The sequence below is a fragment of the Lepidochelys olivacea genome (assembly GCF_965140295.1).
Source record: "Lepidochelys olivacea isolate rLepOli2 genome assembly, chromosome: 26".
Classification (NCBI taxonomy): Eukaryota; Metazoa; Chordata; order Testudines; family Cheloniidae; genus Lepidochelys; species Lepidochelys olivacea.
The window spans coordinates 1,981,812-2,008,187 of NC_140436.1; the positions used below are offsets into that span (position 1 = coordinate 1,981,812).

Genomic DNA, 26,376 nt, shown 5'->3' on the forward strand with positions numbered 1-26,376 from the left:
AATGAAACCAAGCTGAAGGTCGCTCTGTGTCTCCTGGCTACATGTAGCTAGGGTGGGTGTGGGTTGGGGAATGCAATTCCTTTTTAAGGCAAAGAAAACCAGGGCAGACCCTGAGGCTGAACTCTGTCTCCTGGCCCCTCATGCCCTGTAGCCAAGGGATAGGCAGGATGGGCTAGTGGTTATTGCACTCGACAGAGAGCGGGGTTCTATTTCCGGCTCTGCTGTGTGACCCTTGCTGTGTGACCCTTAATCTCTCCTGTGACTCAGCTCCTTATCTGGAAAAGGGATGATAACCCTTCCCTGCCTCCCGGGGCTGGGAGCCTCAGCTGCGGGAATGAGTGTGAGATACTCAGTGACTACAGCGATAAGGGCTGTAAAAGTGTCCAGGGAGATCCCAGGCTGGGGAATGGCAAGCGTCCCAGGATTTGCTCTAGATTAGGGATTACAGGGCCAATGCAAACCCAGCTCCTGCTCTCCCGCTGTGGTGCTCTGGTAGTGCGGGAGCCTCTAGCTTTGGGGTGTCTGCTGCAGTCCAGTGCCCCCGGGGAAGCGGAGGGAGGCAGCTGCATGTAGCCCTCTCCACTGCCAGGCAGCGGATAAAGTGCACTGGGGTTTGAAGGTGCCAGAGAAACATGTGGTTATGTTCCTACCCAGAAGATGGAGAACAACCTTGTGGATCAGGACTCCTGGGTTCAATTCCCGTGTCTGTTTCCGATCTGTTGTATTACCTGGGGTGAGGGGAGTGAGCCCTCGGCAGTTTCTCTATGGCCAAGTGAAACCTGGGCTCCTCTGTAACTGTATTTAGCTGTGCTAGTGACCTGTCCAGAGATTGGCATGAATCTGCTCCCCTACTCCCCATCCCTCCAGTCTGTCTGATATTAGAGCATCGCTCCAAATTCCACCTACCGCCCGTAGGCAGCACAGCGAGGCCCCTTCCTCCGAGGATTGTAGTTCTCTCTCCAACGCTTTTAATCAAAGCTTCACCCCGCCCCCAAACGACAGTGCCGCAGCTGGGCCTGACCACCTTTGCTGCCCCACAGCGTAGTCAAGCCTGGGCACCGCAGGTCCCCAGTGTGCCGGAGGGAAAACAGTCTGCTTTGCCAACCCGGGTGCTCCAGATTTGTGGGTTTTCACAACCAGGAGGGTGGGAAACTCACATGCCTCAGTGACAGCTGAGATTCTGGCCTCCTCCCATGACTCTGGGAGCAGAGGCTTCAAGAGAAACCGGAAATATTATGAGATATGTGATAGGCTGGTCGTGCCAGGCAGCACCTGCGGTGCCCCAGGAGCTCGCTCTGGCTAGGCTGGATAGATTCTCCCTTTGGGCCGTGTCTGGGCTTTGTAGCGGAGCTGGTGGAAACCCCAAATACAGGCGTATTCAGCTGCTTTGCAAGAGGCTGTGCATGAGGGAGCTGCACTGGGGGGTTACAAGGAGGGCTGGGCATGGGGCATGACGCTCTGCCGGAGCGTCATAGGGGCTCACGTGTTTAAGGAGGGCTCCAGAAGGATTTGGGAGCCACGCTGGGGTGGACTGATTTACTACAGTCTCTTGTACGGCACCCACCATAGTGGCTGGGCCTGTTGTACCTACATTGAGACACAAACAGTCCCCATGCGTGACCCCCCTTGGCTCTGCAGTTCTACGTGGGGGATGTGGCCAGCAGCAGGGGAGATGCTCCAGGAGTAGGCATGCATTTTAGTAGGCCTGGTTCAGGTCAAATAATTTGGCCTGGGGAGGTTCTGCTCGTCGCCCTGGGCTCTTTGTCTGCACCACCCAGTGTGCTGGCTCGGCTGGGACCCACAGGAGGGCTGCCCTAGGACTTCTGACCTGATTTAAGCCAGGCTGCATGTTGGGAATCTCGCCAGAGACCCTGCTCTCGTTGGGCTCCCGAGCAGGACACATCTGGCCAGCGGCCGGGGGGCGAGGTTCCCAGCTATCTGTGTCGGGAGCGTGTCAGGCAGCCCTGAACCTGGTTGCTGTCCGCATGCTGGGTGCTCTGAGGGTGTCCTCCTCGGGAGAGGAGAACAGGGATCCTGGCTGACGCAGGGCAGCGTAGGGAAACGTGTGAGAAAGTGACTGGGCTTGTCCTGTTCTGTGGCAAGCCAATTAGCCAACATGGACTTGTTAATGGGTTACAGACTCTGCCAGCTGGAGGGTTGACTCACTTGAGAAGCTTGTCAGAGCTGTTCAGGCACAGGCTGTGGCCAGGGTGCGGGTTGATTCCTTCTTCTAGCTCTTGCTGCTGTATCCCAGAGTCCCCCTTCCAGCACAGGCCTTCTAAGGAGATGTTGGCTTCCCTCGGGCTAACAGCTAGGGGCCGGGGTGGGAGACGATGAGTAATGTGGCTTTGTGGCCTGCACTCCCTAAACTTCGCTGCCTTCTCTCATGCACACGCATGGGGGGTTCTCGCTCTGCAGCGGGACACGGGCCCAGTGCAGATGCGGAGCAGCCTGAATGAAAGAGCGAGTGAGTCTTTTTCCCCTGGGAGCGCTGAGGGGGGGGGGGGAGAGACATGGTGAGGGCAGATGTGGAACTCGGGGTGGGTGGGGAGATCTTGCCGCGATCTGGACGGCGGTTGGGACGAATGGAAAGTGTGAGATCATTGCTTGAAGGACTCTGGAACGCAATTCAACCCAGTCCCCAAACTCTGCCACCCTCTGACTGTGTCCCGGCCGGCTTGGCGCGTGGCCTATCGAGGCCAGCGCTGTGTTCGGTAGGTGATAGTGCATTTCTGTTTGTAAACACACACCCCGCCCGCAGGTGCTAAAAATAATGCACAGGAGCATAGTGCAGTGCAGTGTCTGCCAGTCGGGGGGCCAGCCGTGGCACAGAACCCGCTCTGTGTGGGTCAGGAGGGTCTGCTCCGGGGCTGCAGGCACAAGGCCGGGTGCCAGAGTGCAGGTTGGGTGGGGGGTCTGATGCCAAGGGGTTTGGTGAAGGCTGTCCCAGTGACTGGGGCATGGGTGGGATCTAGACCAGTACCATGATGGGACTGGTGCTCGGGGCCGTGTGTGTGTGGGGGGGGAGGGGAGCACGTTGAGGGGAGGGTGTCTCTGCCTGATGCCATGGCTTGCGTGTGGGCTCATCTGGGTGGGGGACTTGGCCGGGTGCTGTGGGGCATGTGCACGGAGGGGGGATGCAGGCTGGTGCTGTGGGGGTGGGGTATTTGTTGGGGAGCGGGGGAGACGTGGCTTGGTGCCCTGGCTCAGTGTCCATTTGCCATGACCACAGCACATTAGCCATGCTGTGCAGGGCGGGCTCTCCCGGGCCTGACCCACCCTGGCTCTCCCGCAGTTGGTATCCGGGAGCACGGAGCCACCTCTGGGGCTGACAACACGAGAGGCCTTATCCTGGCTTATTGAGCTGCTGGCCCAGGAGCTGAGCAGACCTGCCTGCTGGATCTGACTGGGGTGTGCTGGCCTAGTCAATTCCTTGAGCCCCTCCCTCCGAGGCGTTAGTTTGCCCCTCATGTCTGAGCTGGGGGTAAGTGAAAGGGGTCACCTTGGGTACGTGACTACCGGTTTCCGCAGGCTGTGATTCAGGGCAGGCTAGTGCTCTGAGAGTGGAACTGTATTTCCAGGAGGTGTGTGTTTAGAGAAGGCAGGGCGCATGACCCCATCTGGGCGTCACTCTGATTGCTGCAGGTAGGGATGGGTTAACAACCTTGTGATTGTATGCTGGCACGTCAAGCTGAGTTTACGATGTTTCCCTTCCACGGGCCAAAGGACCCAGCAAGAATCCTGGCTGCCTTCCAGCTGATAGAGCCCGGTTACCAGCCGGCACTGTCCTCACTAGCCCAGCCTGCCACGCATGGGGCATGGATGACCCATGTGTGCGGGCTGAGCCATGAAGAGCCAGCCCTCAGGCAGTGAAATACGGGGTGCCCAGACAGAGTCCCTGGGTACTGCAGGGTGGGCTGGGAGCATAGGCGCTCTGAGGTGTGTCTGGATTTGGTTTGCTTGCCCTCCCCAGCCTGGCTTGCGTCAGGTTCCCTGCCTTTTCAGGTGATCCTGGAGTTTGGGGTGTGACCTGGGCTGGGCCTGGAGTTGGGGGTGTCAGACCTCAGGGAGGGACTGGCATGCATTCCCCATTGCCGTGTGTTTTACATCCAGAAATCGGCTTCCAAATATTTTCCTGGAACAGCCCCCTCTATGTGGCTGAGTGCGGGTTCTCCTGCAAAGGGGCTGGGCCGGGCAAGGGGCTCCTCGCTGGCTGGCAGTGGCAGAGAGCGGCTCTGTGCTCCCCTCAAAGGTTCCAGGGGGTTGAGTTTTCAGGCTCAGTGTGCGAGGGACCTGTGAAGTGCTGAGACCGGTCACTTGGGAAGAGGGATGCATGTGTTCACACTGCGTAGGCTCTAAGGCCAGAAGGGAGTGTTGGGATCGTCCCGGCTGCCCTCCTGCAGCGCACGAGCCAGAGAGTTTCACTCAGTGATTCCTGCCCAGCAGCCAGCGCGTGTCTCTGAGAAAGGTGCCTCTGCTCACTCCTACCCAGAGAGGTGAGCAGGAGTAGAGTGCGGGAAGAAATGCCAGGGTTAAAGCAAGAGGGGGGGTTATTGGCTTATATCCATTTGCTAATGCTTATGTAAATATTTCGAGGGAACTGGAATGAGCAGTGCAGGGGGATGGGGAGGCTGCTTTTAACTTTTGGCAAGGCAGCAGCAAGCTCCATTCTGCTTTGTGATGGCCCAGAGTGCCTTGTCCAAGCATTTCCTAGTGCTTTGCAGGTGTAACCGAGCTGCCTGGTTCCTCTGTTTAGGAGGGGGGAGAGAGATGTCATTGCTTCCCATGCCCCACTGCTTTGCTTACCAGGGAAATGCAGCCTTCTATAGCATGGGACTGAAGCTGGAGGGGACTCCCTCAAGGGGCTCCCTAGCAGCTTTCCAGGGCCCCCATGGTCCCCCATCTCTAGCTGAGTGGGGTACTTGCTCCCCTGCACTGCCCCTCCTCCATAGCTGGTCGGGGGGGATGGTGTCTCGCTCTTAGACAAACTTTCCAGTCCTCTCTGTGACTTGCTTCTGTGCCTTTGTATTGGAATCAAGCAGAGGGACTGCCCCTCCACTTGCTTCCAAGGTGAGAGGATGGCCGGGTGGCCAACACACTGGGCTGGGGCTCAGGAGAACTCGGCTCAAGCTCTGCCTCTGCCACAGACACCCTGTTTGATGTTGGGCAAGTCACTTAATGTCTCTGTGCCTCGTTCCCATCTGTAATGGGTGGTAGTAATAACCCTCCCCCAGCCTGTGTCTGCCCTGTCTGTTTAGGTTGTGAGCTCTTTGGGCCAGGGACTGTCTCTGACTACGCAGGGCCCAGCAAAACAGGGCCCTGATCTCCAGGCTGCTTCGGTGTGACCCTTGCTGGCCCCAGTGATCAGACGTTCTTGATCTGAGTCTTGTTTTGGTCCAGTGTAGTGGCCCTGACCCTAGCACCTGCAGCAGTTTCCACCTAGAGAGAGAACGGTAGGGCCCTGCAACTGCGGTTCTGCGGGGAGAGAGGCCAGCGGGAGCTGGGCAGGGGCCTCAGGATCCGCCCGAAGGGAGCAGTTGGAAGGGGGTTAGTGAAGAAGAAGGCGGAAAGAGTTGGCGCTGTGGTGAAGAGAGGATTTGCTGAGGGAGCTGGACCGTGAAGGGAGCCCGGCTGCGCAGGACACAGAGCGTACGGCTGGTGAGGTTGACCTTTGGGACATGGGGGGCTGGGGGTGCTGTCTGGGCACCTGGAGTACGGGGGTGGTGCTCCAGGCGAGGAGCTGTCATTCATGGGTGGGCTTCTTGGAAAGAGGGGTGGCCAGTGCAGCCGCGAAGGGAAGGAGCATCCCTGCTGCATAGCAGGGATGAAGCTAGACTTTGCAGCCGGAGAGAAGAGGGGTTCATTCCCTCGTGGCCGTGACACAGCCTGTCGTTGACACATTTCTCTTATTGTAATGGTAATTTTACAGTTTATTATTCTCCTAAATGAGCATTTGATGTTACTTCATATTATTTATGTTCTTGCCAAATTTCTGGGTTTTCCTTTATAAAGTTTAAAAATGGAAGGTTCTCCATTATCTTGGTTTGCCGCTGCCTCTCGCACAGCCAGCCTGGGTCACTGCCCAGCTCTATCAAAACGTCCTCTTGGTAAGAGGAGAGGATGAGACTATCCCCTCTGGCTGGCGGTTTGAAGCAGCAGTGGCCAAGAGATTGCACGTGGGGTGTTTGTTTTTTAAGTAGCTGATAAGCTGCTCGGTGGACCCCTGGTGAAAATGTGAGGAGTGTCCATCCGTTTGCTAGTAGCGCTAAGTGGGGCCTCGGTCTGAAGCCATGTCTTTCCTGCTATAAAAAAAAAAAAGTGTCTTTGACATCGGGGAGCTAACTAGTGTGTACACTATCCCGAAGTAGGAACACAGAGAAGACAAGGCGCTTTGGTTTTACTGAGAAGCAAACTAGGCGAGGCCCACCCCAGGTGAGGAGATAGCGCTGACCTCGCCTCGTTTCACTATCGCCGGTAAAAACACTCTTCTTTAGCAGCAACCACAAGGCCGTGGAGGTGGCTGAGAGCTGAATGGGCCAGAGAGGAAGGTCAACTTGGCACCTTTCAACAACCACACAAAATTCAAACTTGAATAAAAGTGAAGGGAAAGAGGAGGAAACAGCGACATCTTGGCAAATCCTAGCACTTGCCACCCTTTCCATTTAAAATCAATTTAAAACACATGGAAGAATGTAATTTTATTATAACTCCAGACGTCTACATTCTTATCGTGGCTTAGTGCTGATGACAGAAATGAAGTATGACTAGCACTTAATAAGATTGTTATCGAGCTTGATTAAAACGTACGGGAGGAACTGCCTAGAGGTTTCAATTCCTGTGTGGAGTGAAAGAGGGAGAAATCTGTCCAAGAACCAGCAAATGCAAAGCTCTTTGCTGTCTCGAATCAAAGAAAAGCCACCCCCTGCACCCAGGGGGTAGATAACCAGAGCTGAAAGCCACAGGCCAGAATTCACTGGCATGGTGCTTCTTGTTAATATTGCCCTGTGTGATGGGAGCTATTCTTGACTTGCCAAACTTTGGAGCCTCTCTGCTTCAGACTGAGTCCTGCTCAGGTGCTGCTGAGTGGTCTAAAGGAAATAAAACAGGGACTTGCTCCATAAAAGCCACTTGGAGCTCAAGAGGCTATGAACTGACAATAATTCCACTCCCAGCCTCTGTGCTGGGCGCCCACCTCTGGACATCAAACTAGCTACTGGCCGATTCTGCCATTAGCTTGGGGCTGTTCCCATCCTGCAGAGAGACCAGTGAGGGGTCTCAAGTCCAAGCTCTTTCCCATCATTAATGAATTTCAGACACAAATGCTTTAGGGATCATTTTCCTCTCCTGATTATTGCCCGAATCGGAAACCTCTTGTCTGAGCAATCACTCCGCTTTAGATCTGGTCAGCACTTAGAAATTAGATGGACCTAGCTACGTCGCTCAGGGCTGTGAAGACGTGTGCACCATGTGTGATGTAGTTAAGCCAACCGAAGCCGCAGTGCAGCACAGCACGGTCAGTGGATGAGGTCTTCCATTCACCTCGCTACTGCCTCTGGGAGAGGTGGATTAACTGCGGAGATGGAAACCCCCCTTCTGTGGATGGAGGAATGTTGATGCTACAGCTGAGCCGCTCTAGTGCAGCCCTACCCTGGGACTAAAATTCTGAATTTCTGTACGAGGCTGAAAGAGAGATTGGTTCAATATCGGCACCCTGACTGTTTAAAAAATCATAGTTCCGGGCCCTAATATAATGAGATTTTAATAAATGTGGTGGGGGGTTCTTAGTTCTCTCCCGCCAAGTCTCCCTTCTGTAGGCATGCCCTGGTCGGGGCTCAGATTTGGAGTTCTGGCCTGCCTGTGTTCCCTCTTGCAGGGGGTGATTCACTCTGCCTCCCCATCTGAGGTGACCCAAGCCTGCAGGGAGCCTGGGCCTGGGACATTCGTATCCACAGTGTCCCATGGCCCTGAAAAATTCAGTCCATGGAGAGCCTTCACTGAGGAGCAGTGGCAGAGCTAGAAGCCCGCATGACTCCAGGCGAGTTGGGGTCTCCACTTAGCACCTCCGTCCAGAGCTGCTGGGTAAAGCTAAGTGCAGTAAAGAAACAGACTCGTGGGCCAATAGGTATTGGAGCCGAAGTGGGTACCTAGGAGGCCGGTTCCTCCATCTCCGGCCTCTGTGGCCCCGTGATGATGAAGGGACTAGAGACTGCACCCCGCCCCCCATCCTTGCTGTGCAGATTTCCTGCGCTCTAAGGCCAGGAGGGACGGTTAGTTTTGCTTTTCATCTATCTCAGCGAGTGGGGAGCCGCTGCCTCCTGCCAGGGCTGCCCCTTAGCTGCAGAAGGAGGGAGCTGGGAGGGGAGGAAGGAGGAAATGGAAGCTCTGGTGAGTAACTTGCAGGGGCCTGGGGCCGGAACGCTCCCCCCCTCGCACCCCCCCATCCGGCATGTTAAACTAGTTGTGGATTATTCATGCTGAGTGGGAGGCTGCACGCAGACTTAGTGCTACCAGGCTGTGCAGGGGGAGAAGGGGTGGAGCTGAGCAGGAGGGGAGCTGCGGAGACCTTGCCTATGGAGTGGAAGGGTCCTGGTGGGCTAAGGGACGGGCGTGAGCGCGTGGCGACAGGCTGGTTGCTCTGAGCCTCCGTCCCACAGGCTGCATCCACACCTCCCTGCCAGAGATCCCTCCGGGGCGGAGAGTGTCCCCATGGGCCGTTGGCTCCTCGGTGTCTCTGCTGAGCCTGCAGCGATGCGAGATCAGCACGATGGGCTTGTCTGTGAGATGCGGTGCCCTTGACGTTAGGAACTGGACTGAGATCCCGCAGGACACCACACAGCTTTGTGCATCCCCAGGCTTAGGAGTTGGGGAGCTCCGTGCCAGCATGCGAGCCATGCCCATGCTGTGTGCTAGACGAGAGATCAGGAGAGCTGCCCTGGAGACACGCCTTGCAATGGGCTGCTGCTGTATGGGGGAGTGGGAGCCGGCTCCTGTTCATAAGGGGGGCAGAGAAGGGCCATGTCCCTTGGGCCTCTTCCTCTAACACCTCTCCTGGCGTGAGAGTGTCTGGCGGAACAGAGGGTCAGGGCCACCTTCTCAAGCCGCGAGGCTGAAGTGTGTGTTTGCACACATGCACTCTTTGGGGGCAGTTACCCACGTCCCCGAGAGCTTGGGACCCCAGCTTTGGCCACAGCTTCAGACAAGGAGGTCACAGCTGGGGCTGTTAGGCGCGACCATAATACTAATGAATAAGAGAGTGCATGGTCTTGTCTGGAGGGGAACCCCGGCCCGTTCCTGCTGAGTTTGAATTTCTGAGGCGGCCTGGCTAGAGAATTATTAGCTCACAGAAGTCTATAAAAGAAGATAAAGAAATAAATCCACACGGGAAAGTAGGCAGTTAGCCCGGGTTATCCAAGGCCTCGTCACTTTAGTAATCCATATTAAACAGCTTCTTCAGCGGCGGCATGCCAGCCGCGGAGGGGCTGGGCAGGAAAATTCCCCTTCGGTTTCGGGCAGGTATGCTGCATCTCTCCTCTGCTTGGTCCATCAGTGGCACTGTGGCATTGTGGGGAGGTGTAGCTTGCTGTTAGCGGAGGGCAATGGAGGAGCGGCCTGGGCCCAGGTGAGGAGCAGGCATGTCTCCCATTGGCTCCCAGGGGAGTTCTGGGTGCTTGGGGCTTTGGAAAACCCCGGCTGGTAAGGTGGGGCCTGGCACGTCTCTGGGCTGCACCTCTTGGTCTGTCCCCACCTGGCTGCACAGCGTTACGCAAACCTGTGTGGCCCCCAGGCTCCCCGCCTTGGCTGAGCAGAGTTCAGACATCTGGGCTGCTGGGGAAATCCGTTGTGGCCTCAGGCGCTCTGGAGGCCAGTGGTTAGTGCTATATGGAAAGCAGGAAGCCAGTTGCTGGGTCACATGGACTGCGTGATCAAGGGATTCCACATTAAGGAGCACTAATGGCCATGCAACCACTTGACAGCTAATCAGCTGCTCTTCGCCGCGGCAACCGTCATGTACACAGCAACATTGGAGCAGTGGCATTTGCAGGCCCTTGGAATTCCACCCTGGGTCTCGTCAGGCCCCAGAAGGGAGGGTATCCATGGTGCCGCCCATGTCCGTGACAGACAGGGCTGGGGTCCCAGCGCTGGCCGACGGGGTCCCTGGCCCTGGGAAGCTCTCACCAGCTGGCTGAGACCTTGGCTCTAAGGAGCAGGCTGAAAGCAGCAAGTTAGCCTAGCAAAGCACGGTCTTCTCCTTAGCCAGATGTCCGCAGGGAGGCAGAGAGGGGCAGAGGGAGGAGGAGCCCCCTGGCCCCAAGGAGGTTTCTAAGAACCCTGCAGGGGTAAAGCAGATGGTGACTTCTCTCTTTCTTGGGTCTGTGGCCTGGACAGCTGAACCCTCCTCCGTCTGAGTTTTAGCAGCAGCCTAATAACTGGTAGTGCTGGCAAAGGCTAGCACAGGGCCATTGCTAACTGTGTCCTGTGCCCTAACCCCCCAAGGCTTTGCACAGCATGGCAGCAATTCAAAGAGCCGATGGCTGGGTGTAGGATCCAGCTCCTTGGACTGCAGAGGGGCAGCTGCCTGTACCAGCTGGGGGCAGAGCATGTGACTGCTCCTGCAAAAAGCCGCCCTGTTCCCTGTCGTGCTCTCTCCTTGTTCAGGACTTACTAGGCCTTCCCCCGGGGAGGCTGGTACCAACAGCAAGTCCCCGTGGGAAGCTCCTCTTTGCCGAAAGGAGGCGGCTGGCCAAGTACTGAGTGACGCTGTCCTTTTAAGCAGGACTGAGGGGAGATGCAGCCATCCTGCTGCTGCAAGTGAAATCTGTGCCCCGGGTGGCTGGCCGACAGCATGAACTGAGGGGTGAAGTCTCTTCCCTGGCACTAGGCTCCCAGCTGCACTTGCAGAGCCCGTCTCCCCGGGCCAGAATGCTCTGCCTGGAATCCACCGGGCAGCTGGCCTGGCTGCATGTCTGCTGCAGCAGGGAGGAGACCCACCCAGCATCATGCCGCTCCTTGGAGCACGCTGATGTGGCGCTCTCAGAAGGGCTCCTCAGGGAAGCCCTCGATCAAGCCAGCAAGGATGTTACTGATCTGAAAGCGGCTTCGTCTGCTCATGGGAGAGTTCCAGCCCAGCTATTCACAGTTGTCCTTGGAACGCAGCTGCCTGGGAATCTGTCTCCAGCTGACACCTCCACCCCCAGCGCTAAACACTCAGCAGAAGCCACCTGCAGGCTCCTCGCCCCTTCCAAATTAGAGACCATCGTCCTGGCAGCCAGCACCCAACCGCCGATCCCAGAAGCAGAGTGTGAGTGGGCGTCTCCAGACAGCAAGTGGGGCCTTGTCCCTCCTCTCCATCCCCAACCCTCGGTGCCCAGGATGGGACCAGGACTCCTGCAAGCCGTTCGTATCCTGCATGCTGCTCGCCACCTGTTGCAGAGTGTGGTGTGCTGCCCTGGCGTGGGGTCAGCTCCAAGGGAGCAGCTGGGATCACTTTTCCGGAGGCTGTAGAAAGAGGCTTTAGAAGTAATGGGCCGGATGACTGCCCAGGAAAGGCTGGGGGCTTTTATTGTTAGTTCTGGTTTGGTTGGTTCAGCAAAGCTACTTTGTTCCTGTCCCTGTTTGGTGCCACAGCAAAGTCCTGCTCCAGTGTCCCCCTCTGGCACTCTGAGCTATCCCTGTTGCCCTGGTTTGCTGCCTGGCTGTCCCTTGGCTTACCTCAGCTAATAACCAAGCTGCTGTGCATGTCCGCGAGGTGAATAATGTCCCGATACTCTGCATTAAAAGCTGAGTGAGATAATGCTGCCCCGAGCAGCTGCCCTGCACTTCCCATCACAGATGGCTTTGCTCCTTTGGATTACCCTCTTTGGTGGAAAACAGATGAGTTCCCTCAATATCCCAGGGCTCAAGGATGAACTCTTCAGCACACTGCAAATGCTAACAGGGAAGCTGAGGTGTCCACTGTTTTCCCCAGCTCCTGAAACCACATAAAAGCAGAGAGATGCGGACTTTTTTTCCAGACAGTGTGTCTACCATGCACTGCCCCGTTGGCTGGGAACGGAGGGAGGCGAATTAGCGTAGCGGCAGAAGCTGGTGTAATTCCTGCATGGTATTTACTGCCAGGCCTGGGACTGCGCCGCTGCCCAGTTCCAGCTCTCTGACGTTTGGCCTATTCATGCATGAGGAAGTGAATTAATTACGGCAGGAAATTCTGCTGGACCAACTCCCGAGAGGACTTGGTGAAACATAGGCCCTCTGGGGCCTTTGGCCAGGAGTCTGCAGACAAGACCCCGGGATTCTGTCAAGCAGCATTGTAGTGGGGTCCTGGCTTCCTGTTGGCTCAGCTTGACGTAACTGGACCTTTAGATGGCAGCTGGTCAACGGTGGAGATTGTTATTGGCTGACAACCAGCCCTGAGCAGCCGGAATGAATGCTGATGTCAGATCCCCACTGGGATTACTTCATAAGTGCAGGGCATGTGTGCGTGCCTATGGAAAGAAAGAGTCCATAGAAACCCTTCAGTGATCCTAAAGGCTCCCCAAAGCTCATTCCCTTTCCCCACTTCAAGGAATTTGCCTTGTTTCTGCACTCAGTTGTAACCACGAACTGGCTTGTGAGCAGAGTGGGGGCGGGAGATCTTTTGCAAAATTTCTGGAAAACTTACAGGGGTCTCCTGGGGCGGGCAGGGCAGGGGTTGGCTGAGAGCTCCCAGCTGTGCGGGGCCCAGGTGTGAAGTGAGCATGGCGGGATGGGTTCTTGGTCTAGTCCTTCTGTTGATGTCACAGCTGGCATTGACCCTCCCCTGGTTTGCAGACTCAGTGGCAAGGCCAAGGACTAACTGGGCCATGGTGTTTGAGCCCCCTTGGGGCTGTCGAGGGCAGGACGAGGCCTGCTGGTGGGGCAGGGCCATGCCGTACCTGTACAAAGGCCAACCCCCTCCCAAAGGCCACATGCTCTACGCATCGGATGTGCCAGCCCCGTGCAGCACCCTGCAGGGCAGAGTGGGAGAGCAAGGCCTGGTGCCTTTCTGGGTAGTGGTATGCAATGCCGATCGGGTTGCCAGTCCCTGATGCTCTCAGGCTCCTAGGGCAAGTTCCAAGGTAGTTGCTCTGTGTCTGCAGCCAGGAGTTGGGCCCAGGAGTTGCCGGGCGATAGCATTGGAGTCTCGGAGGTGCGGCTCTGCGGGTGGCTGCTCTGTCTGGGGCAGGTGTCTCAGGCCAGGGTCCGGCAAGGAGCACTGCAGGGAGGGAACTCCAACAGCTGCTCGTCGCTCGCTCTCCCTGGGGGTCGGGGCAAGGCTGGGCTGGGCTGCTCTCCTGAGAGGGAATAGCCAGCAGACCCATCCTATTGCCGTAGCTTTGGGAACCGTAAAGGCACCCGTGACAGGATGGGACTGGGCCACTGCCCATGGCACGCCGTCCAGTAACTCCATAACGAGCAAATCCCAAATGCTGCTGTTGGAAAACTTCTCCCTGCCAAGGAGGGCCCCATGGTGAATGTGGGTGCCCTCCGCCCAGGCGTGGTGGGTACTGCGTCGGGCTGGGAACATCTCTTAGGGCTGTCTCTCCCCTCTTGGGGCGTTTGCAGTGGGGTGATCCCGCAGCGTTCCCTGCGGTCCCCCCACATTTCCCCCCCCCTTCTGTTGTTTTAAATGCCAGGAATTCCCCAACAAGCCACTGCCTTGACACTGTAGGAAGGGATCTCACAGCACTTTACCCTTCCTGCCTGGATCTTCTGTGTCTCCCTCCCTGGCAAGCTGAGAGCTCAGCTCTGGATCTTGAGGACTTACTATTTATTTGCACCAGGGAGACCCTGTGCTAGGGGCTGTACATTCGTAGAGTAAAAAGACCACGCCTCCCCACTGAATACACTCCCAGGGTCCTGGTACTCTTCTCCAGAGCCCCTGCTTGACCTGCAGAACTGGGACAGAGCGGGGATGCCAGTGGGGCGAGGAACACATGGCTTGTGGCGGACAGGCAGCTGCCAGGGAGGCTGAGCATGTTGTCTGTCCCCTGGGGAAGCATGCCAGGCCATGAGCTCATTCCTCCAGAGTCAGGCCTGCATCCTCTGCACGCAGATGAGGGCAGATAGCAGCCAGCAAGTCCCGGCCGGGCAGGGAATGGCGTGTGGAACAATAAACCAGCCCAAGAGATAAGGAAACCAGATGGTTATTAGCAAGCTAGCACGGAGGACGGGGCATTGTTCTTGGAGGAAGCGCAAACCCTCTCTGGCTTCTAGGCTCAGCTCCTATGAAGAAAACCCATGTTGTGTCAGAGCTGGAAGCGGGGCTGCTCGTCTGCTGCCCGGACCTGCAGTCAGGGTACGGTCTGCACTGTGATCTGAGTGCTGCTGGATGGGGAAGAGCCAAACGTGTGTATTCTTGCGCTGCCGCTGGCTGCCGGGGGAAGCCAGTCGCTGGCTGGTGCGTTCAGACGCAGCAGAGCTGAGGGGGCAGCGCAGGCCATCACGGGAGGCCAGGCTGTGCGGAGCTCGGCAGGCTGGAGGACTTGGTTCCTCTGCATCTGCAGCCAGAAGCAGCACCATGCGGCTGCTGCGTGCTTGGAAACCGGGGCTCTTTCCTGCCGAATCCTGCAAGGTGCCTAGCCCCTGGGAGAGGTGCTGCGCTCCGCATGATGCTCAGCAGCTCCTGGGTGTACTCAGGACCATGCACAATTGGACCCGGCAGGATTGGTGTCTTTGGGTCAGGCAGGCGGACCAGGCAGAGGGCTGGGAGCCAGGAGTGCAACCGCTCATGTGTTAACACACAGAAGTGTGGCCCTTTCCCTTCCAGCCACAGCAGGGCTGTGACTTCTTGGGCTGAATCCTCATCTGCCCCACCTGCAGCACGGGGTGACAGTAGCTGCCTGCCTGTGTGGGGCAGGGAATAACCCGTTAACAGTTTGCGAAGCACCCTGTGGCCAGGCCAGGCACAGGAATGGGCGCCTCCTGTGGACGGGCATGGGGCCTGGGAGCTGCTCTTTGTGGGGCCTGTCAGGCTCTCCCCTGTGCTTGGGAGCAGGAAGCTCCTCTCCACGTCAAGGGCCTGCTCCAAGCCCCATAGAAGTCAAGGGGAGTCTCTTTCCCTTTGGCTTTGGATCAGCCCCGTTCTGCAACGTGAAAAGGAGGCCGTGTGCTCCCTGATTGTGCATCACCCCCGCCTTGCCCTGGGTGCCCGGTGTGAGCTGGGGCCTTTTGGAGTAAAGCTGATCCCATCCTCCCAAATTCTGATGCTCCAGCAATGGCGGGGGGCAAGGGGGGCAGGGGAGGTGGGGAGGGAAACCTGCAGATCTAACTGGGGGGGTGGGGGGGGAAGTCCTGTAGAAACTGCTGAGAAGGAGCATCACCTGCGCACTCTCTCCTTCTCCCACAGTGTCTGAAGCTGGGTTCAGGGCCAAGGTGAGGCTCAGAACTGGGCCAAGCCCCTTCCCCTCTCTGCACCTCAGTTTCCCCTGGGGAGGAGTCTTCTCCCCCATATCTCCAGGGGGGTTGTGAGGCCTGGGTTAAGGATGTGTTGAGGCCCGTGGCTGGTGCGTGAAGCATCGCTGTCCTGATGCCATGAGTGCTGTTCCTCCCTTCGGTGTCCAGGCTCTAATGACAATGGTCAGTGTCTCCGGATTAATTTCTCCTTCCCCTGCCCCCTTCTCTGTCCCTTGCAGGAGGTGGAGGGAAGCGGAAAGGGAGGAGTAAGAAATGGAAAGAGATCCTCAGATTCCCACACATCAGCCAGTGTGACGACCTCCGGAAAGGCCTGGGTAAGCGACGAGCCCCAGCCCGGCTGCTCCCCGGAGCTGGCCAGCGAGATGAGCCTCGTGCAGGGGCATGCGGGGATTGTGTTGCAAGAACTGGCAAAACCTGCTTGCCGCAGAGCCTGGGTGCCTGCTGTGAACGAGCAGGTACAAGCCAGTAGGGAAGGAGGGGAGTGTGCGGGGAGAGCAGGCTAGCACACCGAGCTGCACTGTGCCCCGCGGCCTCCTGGTCAGCAGAGAGGCCAAGAGCACCAGTGTGGCGCTGTAATGGGTACAGAGAGAGCAATGGGAAATGCCAGGGGCCCATGGGGAGCTCCATGCTACGGCTCTTGCGCTTGACAACAAAGACTGTGATCATTTCCTGCCAATGCAGAGGAGAGATGCTTATCGGGAGCCCGAGGAGGGTGGGGCAGGGAGTCAGGAAAAGGGTCAAGGCTGGGGCTGGTAACTGCTGCTGGAGAGAGGGTGTGCTCCCTGCATGCAGCTGGGGACACCTGCGCTGCCTGTAAGAAGCCAGGCACTACCCCCATACGCACGCCCGCGTCCCGTGTAAGCGGGGAATGGGGGGTGTGTGGCAGAAGTGCAGGTGGGAGGAAAGCAGCACCTCCCGCGGGGCAGGCCCAGACACAGCTGCAGCGCTCCCTGACTCTGCGTCACCCCCACCTTGCCCTGTGCGGGTCCCAGACCCAGCTCTCCACTCTAGCATCCTGGTGCACAAATGTCCCTGATCAGTGTCAGTGACTAACCTGGCCTTTCCCTGGCAGGGGTTGGGGTGATACATGTGGGTTTAGGGGGAGCTGCACTTGGGCACAGGGAATGAACTCCCTGGGTACAGCCAGCCTCAGCGGGGTGCAACTTCTCTGGAGCTTCCTTCCTGCATCCGCAACAGGGATTGGGCCTTTCCCTCGGGTCTCCTGCTGGCCTCAGGGTCCCACGTGACTCTAGGTGTCGGGGAGCCATTAGCTGCACAGTGCTCATCCAGCCACCTGCAGTAGCAGGCGGGCAGGTGGGTGTCAGTGTAACGGCGTACAGTTCTGGGTACTAGGGCACCATATCTGCCCAGAGAGACACGTCTCCTGCACCAAAAAGCTGGCGCTTCCGGGGCACCTGAGAGACCTGAGCAGGGCAGCACAGGAGGGGCAGGGGTGTGGCTCTTGCTGTGGAGGGGGAATGGTTGGTGCGAGAGGGGGCATGTGGGGAGGGAGCCGTTCTGGGAAGGGGGCCGTGCTCCAGGACCAGGGCAACAGAAGCTTCACGGCCATGAAAACTGTGTCCCAGACCATGAAAACTGGTCTTTTGTGTGCTTTTATACAGATTTCACGGGGAGACCAGTGTTTCTCAAATTGGGGGTCCTGACCCAAAAGGGAGTTGCGGGGGGGGGTCACCAGGTTATTTTAGGGGGGGTTGCGGTATTGCCACCTTGACTTCTGCACTGCCCTCAGAGCCGGGCTGCCGGAGAGCGGTGGCTGTTGGCCGGGCACCCAGCTCTGAAGGCAGCACCCCACTGCCAGCAGCAGGGCAGAAGTAAGGGTAGCAGTACCGCGACGCCCCCCCTTCCCCCCCCACAATAGCCTTGTGACCTTTTTGGATCAGGACCCCTACCATTACAACACCAAGAAATATCAGATTTAAATAACTGATATAATGAAATTAACGATTTTTAAATTCCTATGACTGTGAAATTGACCAAAATGGACCATGAATTTGGTAGGGCCCTAAGCGGGAGGGAGCAGGGCAGCGAGGGCAGGACAGCCCTGTGTGCCAACGTCTCCCCCCTGCATGGCCCACTGCTATCGCACGGCCCTGCGTTCCTGGCATCGGCCCCCCCTTCACGCTCCCCTGCTATCACACGGCCCTGTGTGTCTGGCATCGTCCACCCTCCCCTCTCCCCCCACACACGCCCCTGCCATCGCATGCCCCCACCCCCGCTCTCCTGCCATCTCACAGCCGTGTGTGTCCAGCATTGCTCCCCCCCCCCCACATGCTCTCCTGCCATTGCACAACCCTGTGTGTCTGGCACCGTCCCCTCCCATGCTCTCCTGCCATCGCACAGCCCTGTGTGTCCGGCATTGCTCCCCCCGCCCCCCCCACATGCCCCCTGCCATTGCACAGCCCTTGGTGGAAGGGCTGTGTCTCTTTGTCTCTGGGAGGTGCCTGTCCCAGCTGCCGGCTCTGAGTCAGCTCCACTCTGGAGCCATTTGCTCCAGGGAACATGCAGCCTTAGTGAATCTTCCCTTCCTGGCCCGCCCCTCAAGTGCAAGCCTAGCCTTGTGAGTAGTGCCCTGGGAACTGGGTGCTGGAATGCCTGAAGTCTGTCTCCAGCGGTGGAAGAGGAGCTGGGTCTAATGGTTAGAACAGGGAGGTGAGGCGTTTCTCTCACTCCATTAGTAACCTCTGGGTCCCCAGTGAAACCTCATGGTCAGCAGTATCCAAGGCAGCCGATGGGATGTAATAGTCGGGGCAGACCTGGTCCTCATCCCTGGCTGGGACGATCCGCGCATGGCACCATTTCTGCTCCTAGCCTTTGTCTGAATCATGACTGGGCAGGGCTCAGGAAGCCTGGCCCCAACTCCCCTGGGACCTTCCCCCAAAGCAGAAAGAGTGACTTGAGAAAGTAGATGGTGAGTGTCCGCATCGAGGGCACTTTCCCTTCATAGAATCATAGAATATCAGGGTTGGAAGGGACCTCAGGAGGTCATCCAGTCCAAACCCCTGCTCAAAGCAGGACCAATCCCCAATTTTTGCCCCAGATCCCAAATGGCCCCCTCAAGGATTGTGAGTTCAATCCTGGGTTTAGCAGGCCAATGCTCAAACCACTGAGCTATCCCTCCCCTCCTCAGGGCTCAGGCCAGACCCTCTATTAATGTGGATTTGATGGGGGGGTGACATCAGCAGTCCCCATTCGGAGCAGACCTGGTACTTCCCCGCTCGGAGAGTCCCTGGCTCCCCCAGAAGCTGGACTGAGCCGAAGAGGAGAAAACTAGCCACGGCCCCCTCCAGCCTCTTGAAGGCACTTTACATCTCACAGAGCTGTTGAAACCCCGGGCAGATCTGCTACTGCCTCTTTGAGGGTGAGCATAGGAGCCATTGTCCCCTGAGCATCCAGTGGAGTTTGGTGGAACTAAGGTTCTTGGGAAGCCCGCATTGGGGCAGGCGCGCTCAGAATCCAAGATAAGTGTGTCCTTCTCCCATGCTCCCTCGGAAATGTCAGTGACTCTTCCCCTAATGCATGCTCGGCTGCTCCTTCCCCTGGGACTCAGGCTGCAACACCAAGGAGTGGGTGTGTTTATATGGCCTGGGAATGTGGTTAGGCAGAGGCCGGGGGGCAGTTTCCAGCTCAGAGAAAGGAGAGGAGCAGCGGGAAAGACATTTGCAATGTTTTAGTCTTGCTAGAACACAAAACTTACAGCTGCTGGGGGCTTTGGCCTGGAATTCATTGTGTGCAGCTGGGCCCAGCACGGAGCTGGGCCCCTGTCACGCTACACAGGGGAGATGCATGAGAACCCTCTGCCTGGGGAGTCTCATGCATTCTCTGGAGAGAGAGTTGCAGCAAGGCCTGACCTAGCGTCCAGACGCACTCGAGCCTCTGGGAGGTCAGAGGCCACAATCGTGGGCCACAGAGGTGTTTGGGCAAAGGGGGCTGTGGAGGGGGCTGCCTGAGGGGGGCACACACTGTCTCGAGGAGCTGGTCCCCTAGAAATCCTGGCCATGCTGTGCAGTGTCAGCTCCAGTGACTTCAGCGAAGGCGACAGGTGCAGTTTGTGCAAGCCGGCGTTTGACTCTTGCCTGCCTGTTCCTTGAACCAAGGCAGTGACATGCAGGTGCTCTGAGCCCTGCTGGCTGGGGGAGCAGCTTCCTGCCTTGGGGGCTGCTTTCAGAGCCTTCACAGCGGGAGGCTGCGCAGTGGCCAACAGATGACGACGTTCATGAGGCAAGTCCGGTGACTTGGTGCGTGGATCCTCGGGCCAGGGAAGAGCCCCATGGATGTCCCTATGGCTCTGCCTCAGCGCAAGGGCTCACCTGCAGAGTTACCTGCTGGATCTGGGCTGAAATCACTGCTGGTCTGCGTGACTCATCAGCCGCAGCAATGCTCCCTGTCTCCCGCTCCACCGCCCAGTCCCCACCAGCTCAAAAGGCAATCCAGGTGTGCGCAGGAGAGTGGCCAGTGGCTCTCATCCCACAGCCTGGTTGCACTGTTGCCTGATGCAGCAGTGCTCTAAAGAAGCGCTTCTCTCCAGAGCTGCGTGCCTCCTTCGTCAGTGAGCCGCAGAACCCAGTCATGTGGGAACAGAGCTGTGGAGGGTTACAGGCTGGGAGGGCTCACCTGTCTGCGAGATGATCTCTGGGGCACAGCGTCTGCGGAATGGGCCGGTACGGACCATCGTGCGCCGTGCTTCTGTCCCATCTCCTCCTTGATTTTCTTTTCCAGAAAGGGACTACAGCAGCCTGTGTGACAAGCAGCCCATCGGCAGGCTGCTCTTCCGCCAGTTCTGTGAGAGGCGGCCGGAGCTGCAGCGCTGCATCCACTTCCTGGACGCTGTGGTAAGAGCCCCGCTAGTCGCCAGCAGCCCGGGGACTTTGGTGCTCCTGGGGTCGGTGCAGTTTGAAGCTAGGGCACCCTGCTGGTGTTCTTGACCTAGGTTAGGTTTTGGGAGGATCGCGGCAGGAGGGATGTCTGTCTTGTATGGATTGCAGGGGGGATGACACTGTAATATATGGAGTGTAGGGAGTCCTGGGTTTGCTCTGTCGGGGGACGAGACAGGATGCAGCGAATGGAAAGCAATGGGATTCCGAAGGGAAGGGGAAAGTGGATGTAGGGGTGTGCTAGATGGGGGGTGTGGTGCGGGCCCCGGAGCTGTGGGAATTCCCATGTAGCATTGGCTCTGCCAATAACGGATCTGTCTGGGAGCTGGAAGTCTCTCAGGAACATGTGCAGTGAAACCAAAAACCCACCCTGCAGTGTGCACATAGCTCCTGATTGGAACAGTCCTCTGGAAACGTCCCACACTGCTTCCCGGGGACTGGCAATTGCTCTTAAAGCCTCCGAGGGATGTAAGATCGAACAAGGATCTTTTGCACCATCCTACAGCAGAGCTGTGAGGGCCCAGTGGGGCAGGGCTTTGGGACGACGCATGTGCTTCAGTTAGACCCGGATGGTTGAACTGGGGCCATAGAGAATATCTCTGCCGTTGAATTCTGTAGGAGGGTTCAAAGCTTCTCTCTGGCTGTTCAAATGGCTTTGTAAATACCAGCCTACAGAGGTGTGATTTCCTAGGGCATTCACTAGGATGCTTCCATGAGGGAGAAGAGGTCACTCGCCTTCCGTCTACGTTCTTTCCCCGTTGTTGACTTGTTAGGTGGTCGTGATAGACAGGCGGCTTCTTAGATGCCGGAGAAAATGAAATTGCTAAAGTGCGCCCCTAGCTCCAGTGGTGTGCGGGCAGTACATTTCACAGCCCTTTCTAAGGCAGCCGTGCAAAAATTCCACCCTGATAACATGTAGCTTCAGTCAGGCCTTCTAGTGAAATCATATCTTCGTGTTCTCAAGGGCTTTTTGTTTTTCCCCTCAAAGGTTTCCTGGTTCTGGAAGCATGGTCTGTCCAGTAGGGCTTGGTTTCACTCTGGGTCACACTAGAGGATTTGGGCTTTTTTCACTAGCTAACTTGAAGTTCTGATCTGAAATCCGTGTGCATCTGCTGTTACTCTCCTGATGCCAGGAGGCAATTTTAGATGCTGTTTAATAGAAAACGTAAGCCTCCTAGAATGATCTGTGTTTCCCATTACCAAATTGTTTATGTAACTGAGGGAGCTTTTGCCCTTCAGACTGAGAGGAGCTTGCTGAGTCCCATTTGGTTTGGGTCAGGGGAAAATCTCGCTCTGTGTTGAAGGAAGCAGCCAGTCCTGCCAGCAATTCAAGCTGGTGTACGAAAACTTAAGCATTTTTCTTTTTTTGCATAGTCTTGATGCATCTGAGCGGCAGAAAGGCCGATCCAGTCATATGGGTGTTTAATGGGAAACACATGCCTGAAAAACAACCCTGGGTTTGTGTGAGGTTCTTTGAGCTTATGGAAGATTTAATAATTTAAAAAAAAATAATAAAAAAAGTTTCTTGTCCATCTAAGTCAATTAAATAGAACTCTTCCAACCAAAGTTGGTCTGGTGGTTGCTGTAAGTGCAGGTATGTAACAAAGCCACAGGCTTTCTGTACCTTCTGGGACTCTTCCATGTTTCCAGATACAAACCCTTTTGTCTCCAGCTAGTAAAATTCTGCAGGATGTCCCAGCTCCTCCTTCCACCACTGTCCTTCCCTTTAATCCCCTCCTGCCTCTCTTGTGGGCTGAAAGAGCAACGCTGCGCTTCCTCCTGACCAACCTCATGCTACCTTCCACACCTAGCGTCTGCCCTAGCCCCTCATTTGTTGCGATTCAAGGTGTTGATTTCAATTTTGCAACGTGAAGCATGTGGCTTCTGATGTTGCAATAAAATTTCGCATCCAAATGTCACCCGGAAAAATGGGGAGAACGTTTTTACTGAAGCCTTGGTGAAATTTGTCCCTGTTCTTGACCCAGCTGTGATGTCAGTCTCTAAAGCTCCAGACTGTTTGAGTCTGGGCTGCTTTAGAAGCAGTCTCTTCTATTTCATACCGCGAGCAGTCCCTGCATTCCCACACCAGCGGCTGACAACGGTTAAGCATCACTGTGCACCAGGGTGATCGCCACGTTATCAGACCGTTTTCTTGCATACCTGGAGAGGAAAAATGTCCCTGAGCTATCATGCTGGAGAACTAGGTCTCTAGGCTAAGGCACAAGCCTCTGCCCTGGTTCTAATGCATGCTGTAACCACTTAGCTATGGACAGGGTAGGGCCCTCTGCTTGGGGAGTCCGTCTCCCACACAGCTGATAGAATGGGGGTCTTGTAGGGCACTGTAGGCAGGTCATATATTGCTTTACGCTGTTATCTGAGCTGGCAGAGCGGGGAACGCTTGGCTCAGTTAGCATGTAGAGTCCCTTTGAGGCTCATGTGAGTCACTCTGAGTCTGGGCGCACTGTAGAAACTGAAATGGAGAAGTTTCACAGACTCTGGCCTGCCCCGTCCATTCTCTGTGGATTGGGAGAGACAGTCCCTGGGGTAACTCCAGGCTGGTTCAGGATTCCAATCCTGGCTCTGGAATCTCCTCCTGAACTTGGGAGCTCTGCCTTGGAATGGCTGCATCCAGATACCCCTGGTCTCTGGCTCTCTGACCCTGATCTGGTGGGCACTGGTGGGTGGGCTACAGTTCTCTGGCGTCAGGTGGGTTCTGAGTCCTGTGTGCTCTCTCCCAGCTGGTGTTTGGTGCAATCATGAGGTCAGATTCGGTTTGGCACAGCCCAGGGGGAAGGCAGCTTTGAGCACAGCATCATAGAGATGCCCCCTATGCTTCTGCACTTGGGAAAATTCTCTTCTGGCCTCTTCCTGGGCCTGGTGTGCTGCCAGAACAGTGTCTAAGGCCGGGTGGGGGCAGAGCGTCTCCATTGGCCTGAGCGTCTGTGCATCCGCTGGTCTCATTTCGCTTGGAAATGTCCCTGCCTGGCCCTGGCAGCGATTTGCAAAGGGTGTGTGGCTTCCTGGCTGGGATTACGGGCACCCCGGCCCTTTGCAGTGTGCATGTCATTGTTCAGGCCGCGCTCAAGGCCCTCCGGGCATGTTGGAAATTACAGAGAAGCTAATGACCGCGGCAACTGCTAACAGCTCGGTAAAGCCTCCCCAATGCCCTTCTTATCTGTGAGAAGCCTGCGAACAGGGGCTAACCCCTCCGCACAGCTGTGGGTTTTCTCTTCCTGGCAGGGCTCCAGGTCTGTGCTGCTATTGCATACCTCCCAAGCCAGGCAGCCTGGCATCATACCGGGGCAGTGTGGCTCTGCATGCATGGAGTTCTGTCGTGAGTCCCGGGAGGGTACTCACCCCGCCGTCTCCATGCTGACGGTCCCAGTAAAGAAACCAGTTTCCAGTCTCGAGTATCGAGTAGTGTTTGTGATGCGGTGGGGCCCCGTTGTGCTGGGGAGCGGCGAACACAGGCAGTTCCTGCCCTACAGCGCCTACGATCTAACCAGGTGACGAGGGACCACGGGGGGAGCCCGAGGTGACACGGAGGTGGGTGCTATCGGTGTCACGGGCAGCAGACCCAGCACAGCAGTTGCCTAGCCATTGTCGAGTGTGGTGTAGGCCTCATGGTGGAAGGGAGCTGTAAGGAGGGATTGGGCCAGCAGTGATTACTCCAGAGAAGCCAGGTGAACAAGGCAGCGCGTTAAAGACACTGGTTAGGCTGTCCCCCACTCACACCTACCTGCCTTTTGGTTTCTCTTTCCAGTGGTTCAAGAACAAATTTGTCTTTTTATTTTTTTTGAGTCCTTGCTGGTGGGTTTCAAGTGACCCCCATGACAGTCGGGGGTGGTGTAAAGTCCCGCCTGGCTTACAAGGTCTCCGTCAAGTTGGAAGAGAGTAACTCTGCCAGTGCGTTGCACCCACTGGGTGGAAGAGACAGGTGGGCGGAAAAATTGCAACCCCAAGTCCCAGCCCAGCACGGAGGTGGTGGGGATGTGGAGCAGCGCCGAGGGGTTTTAATGCCCAGTGTGTGTAGTTTGCTTGCTCTACTGGTGGACTTACAATTGTGGGGGCTCTGTCAAAACATGCATGGTGCACTGGGGTAAACTCAGGTCCACTTAAAGCCAGTTTAGTGAAACCTGGGCAAGCCCCAGTGTGGACACACTGATATTCACTTAAAACTGGGTATTTCAGTTTAGCTTGTGCCTGGAAATTTACCACTTCAGGCTAACTTGTTGAAAGCAGGATTAAATTAACATTTTGGTCCACACAGGGTTTGGCACCGGATTCCCTTGCTCGGCTTGCAGCCTTTCTGTGAGGTAACCCTGAGCAGCTGTGTGTGTCGTCCAGGCTTGGGTTGTGTTTCTGAGCCCCTCTTCCTGGCCCCAAGGTAGAGGCTGGACTCTCCCGCAGCAGCATTCGAGTTAGTGCAGTCGGTTTAGTTGCTGAGGAAAGTTTCACATGAGGCTATTCTCCAAAATGTGCTTCGGAGCCCTGATGAAATGGGTTTGGTCTTGTCACGAAACTGCTCTTCCAGCTGTCCGTCCACATGCTCCCCTCTCGGCACTGACGGTCCGGCTGGAATACAGGCTCTGCAGCCCGATTCTGCCCCTGTGGGGCCTGTGCAGCCCCATTGTCTTTGCTCTGGTCAAAGACCAGGCACCCCTAGTTTTCAAACTGGTCAGGATCCACAGCAGTTGCCGAGGGCCTGGCCGGCAGAGCCTCTGTTGCGGGTGGCGTTGAGTGGGGTGGAAGAAGCCTGTCAGATCCCGAGGGATGTGGGGACCAGGGAAGCGTTTTCACTCCCAGCTCGCTCCTTGCACAGGTAGAGGGGTGGGGCTTCACCTGCCTTGGAAGGCAACAGGGATTGGGCACTATGGGATGCTCCAGTGATCTAGCTTGACGTATCGCAAAGGGGAAAAGACGTGCCATGTGTAACACTGCGGTGTGCATGAGGCTGTCCTGTGGAAATGCTGCAGGACAGGGCCTGCGCCTGCCCGGTGCTGCATGCGGGGTCCTGGTCCCAGGGGCGTGCCTCTCTTCTTTCTGAAGGAAAGAGAAACTGCATTGCTTTGGTCTCCTCCGGCCCCTCCAGCGTGCTGCCATCCGGCTCCAATTGTGAGCGACCCCCACAGCCCCTTTGCACGGCGGGCTGGTGCCACTCATGCTGGCAGAGCTGGCTTGTCGTGTTGTTGACATCCACCCTGCAGCGTGGGCCCCTGGGACTTGCTCCGGGATTACTAGCAGTCTCTGCGCACATCCTTGCCGGGTGCCAATGGGCTGGTGCCTCTTCACGGAGTGTGTTTTTCTTGGCACGTTGGCTCACGGAGGCTGCATGCCCAGGGGCCCTTGCAGGCTGTGCTGGCTTGTTGCTGGTGCTGGGGTTTGTTGCCTTTTTATGAGGCTGGCTGCTGGCGGGAAATGTCACACCACGTAGGGAGGGGAGGGAAATCACCTGGGGCCATGAGGAGGCCCACGAGGAGTGTCATGCCTGCAGTGCACCGGGTCACATGTGGCACTGATGCCAGAGAGTTGCTTTCTGTCCACAGATGAATCGCTGACCTTGCGGATTGTCCTCCCCCGGGGGGTGGAGGGGTCCTAGTGGATTAAAGCAGTGGAGGCTGGGAGTCAGGACTCCTGGGTTCTGTCTCTAGCTCTGGGAAGGGAATGGAGTCTAGTGGGTTAGAGCGGAGAGGAAGGGGGCTGGATGCTGTCCCCAGCTGTAGGAGCAGGCATGGGGTCTAGCAGGTTAGAGCAGGAGGCGGGGAGTCCAGACTCTTGGGTTCTATTTCCTGTTCTGGGAGGAAATGTGGCTCTGTGGCTAGCGCAAGTGTGAAGCCACTTGGTTTTATTTTAGTCTCTGCCACTCACTGTGTGATCTTTGGTCCTGTCACTTAACCAATCAGTGTCTCAGTTCCCCATCTGTAAAGTGGGGCTACGGACAGCACCCTGGGTCGTGGGGGCTCTAACTGCCAACTGCTCTTGCTGTATCCTGTCTCGGCAAAGTGGACTGGTAACAGCTTGGTCCCTTTACAGCCCCCTCCCTTTCCCTAGCTTC

General features: G+C 56.8%; 1 protein-coding gene across 1 annotated transcript in view; it reads left to right on the forward strand.

Moving 5' to 3' along the window:
- LOC311513398 (G protein-coupled receptor kinase 5-like) overlaps nt 1–26,376 on the forward strand; it is a 62,185-nt gene that overhangs the window by 21,738 nt on the left and 14,071 nt on the right. The window contains exons 2-3 of the mRNA XM_084615212.1: nt 15,648–15,743; nt 20,167–20,279. Of these exons, the coding sequence (XP_084471338.1) occupies nt 15,648–15,743; nt 20,167–20,279 (209 nt within the window). The remainder of the gene's footprint in view (nt 1–15,647; nt 15,744–20,166; nt 20,280–26,376) is intronic.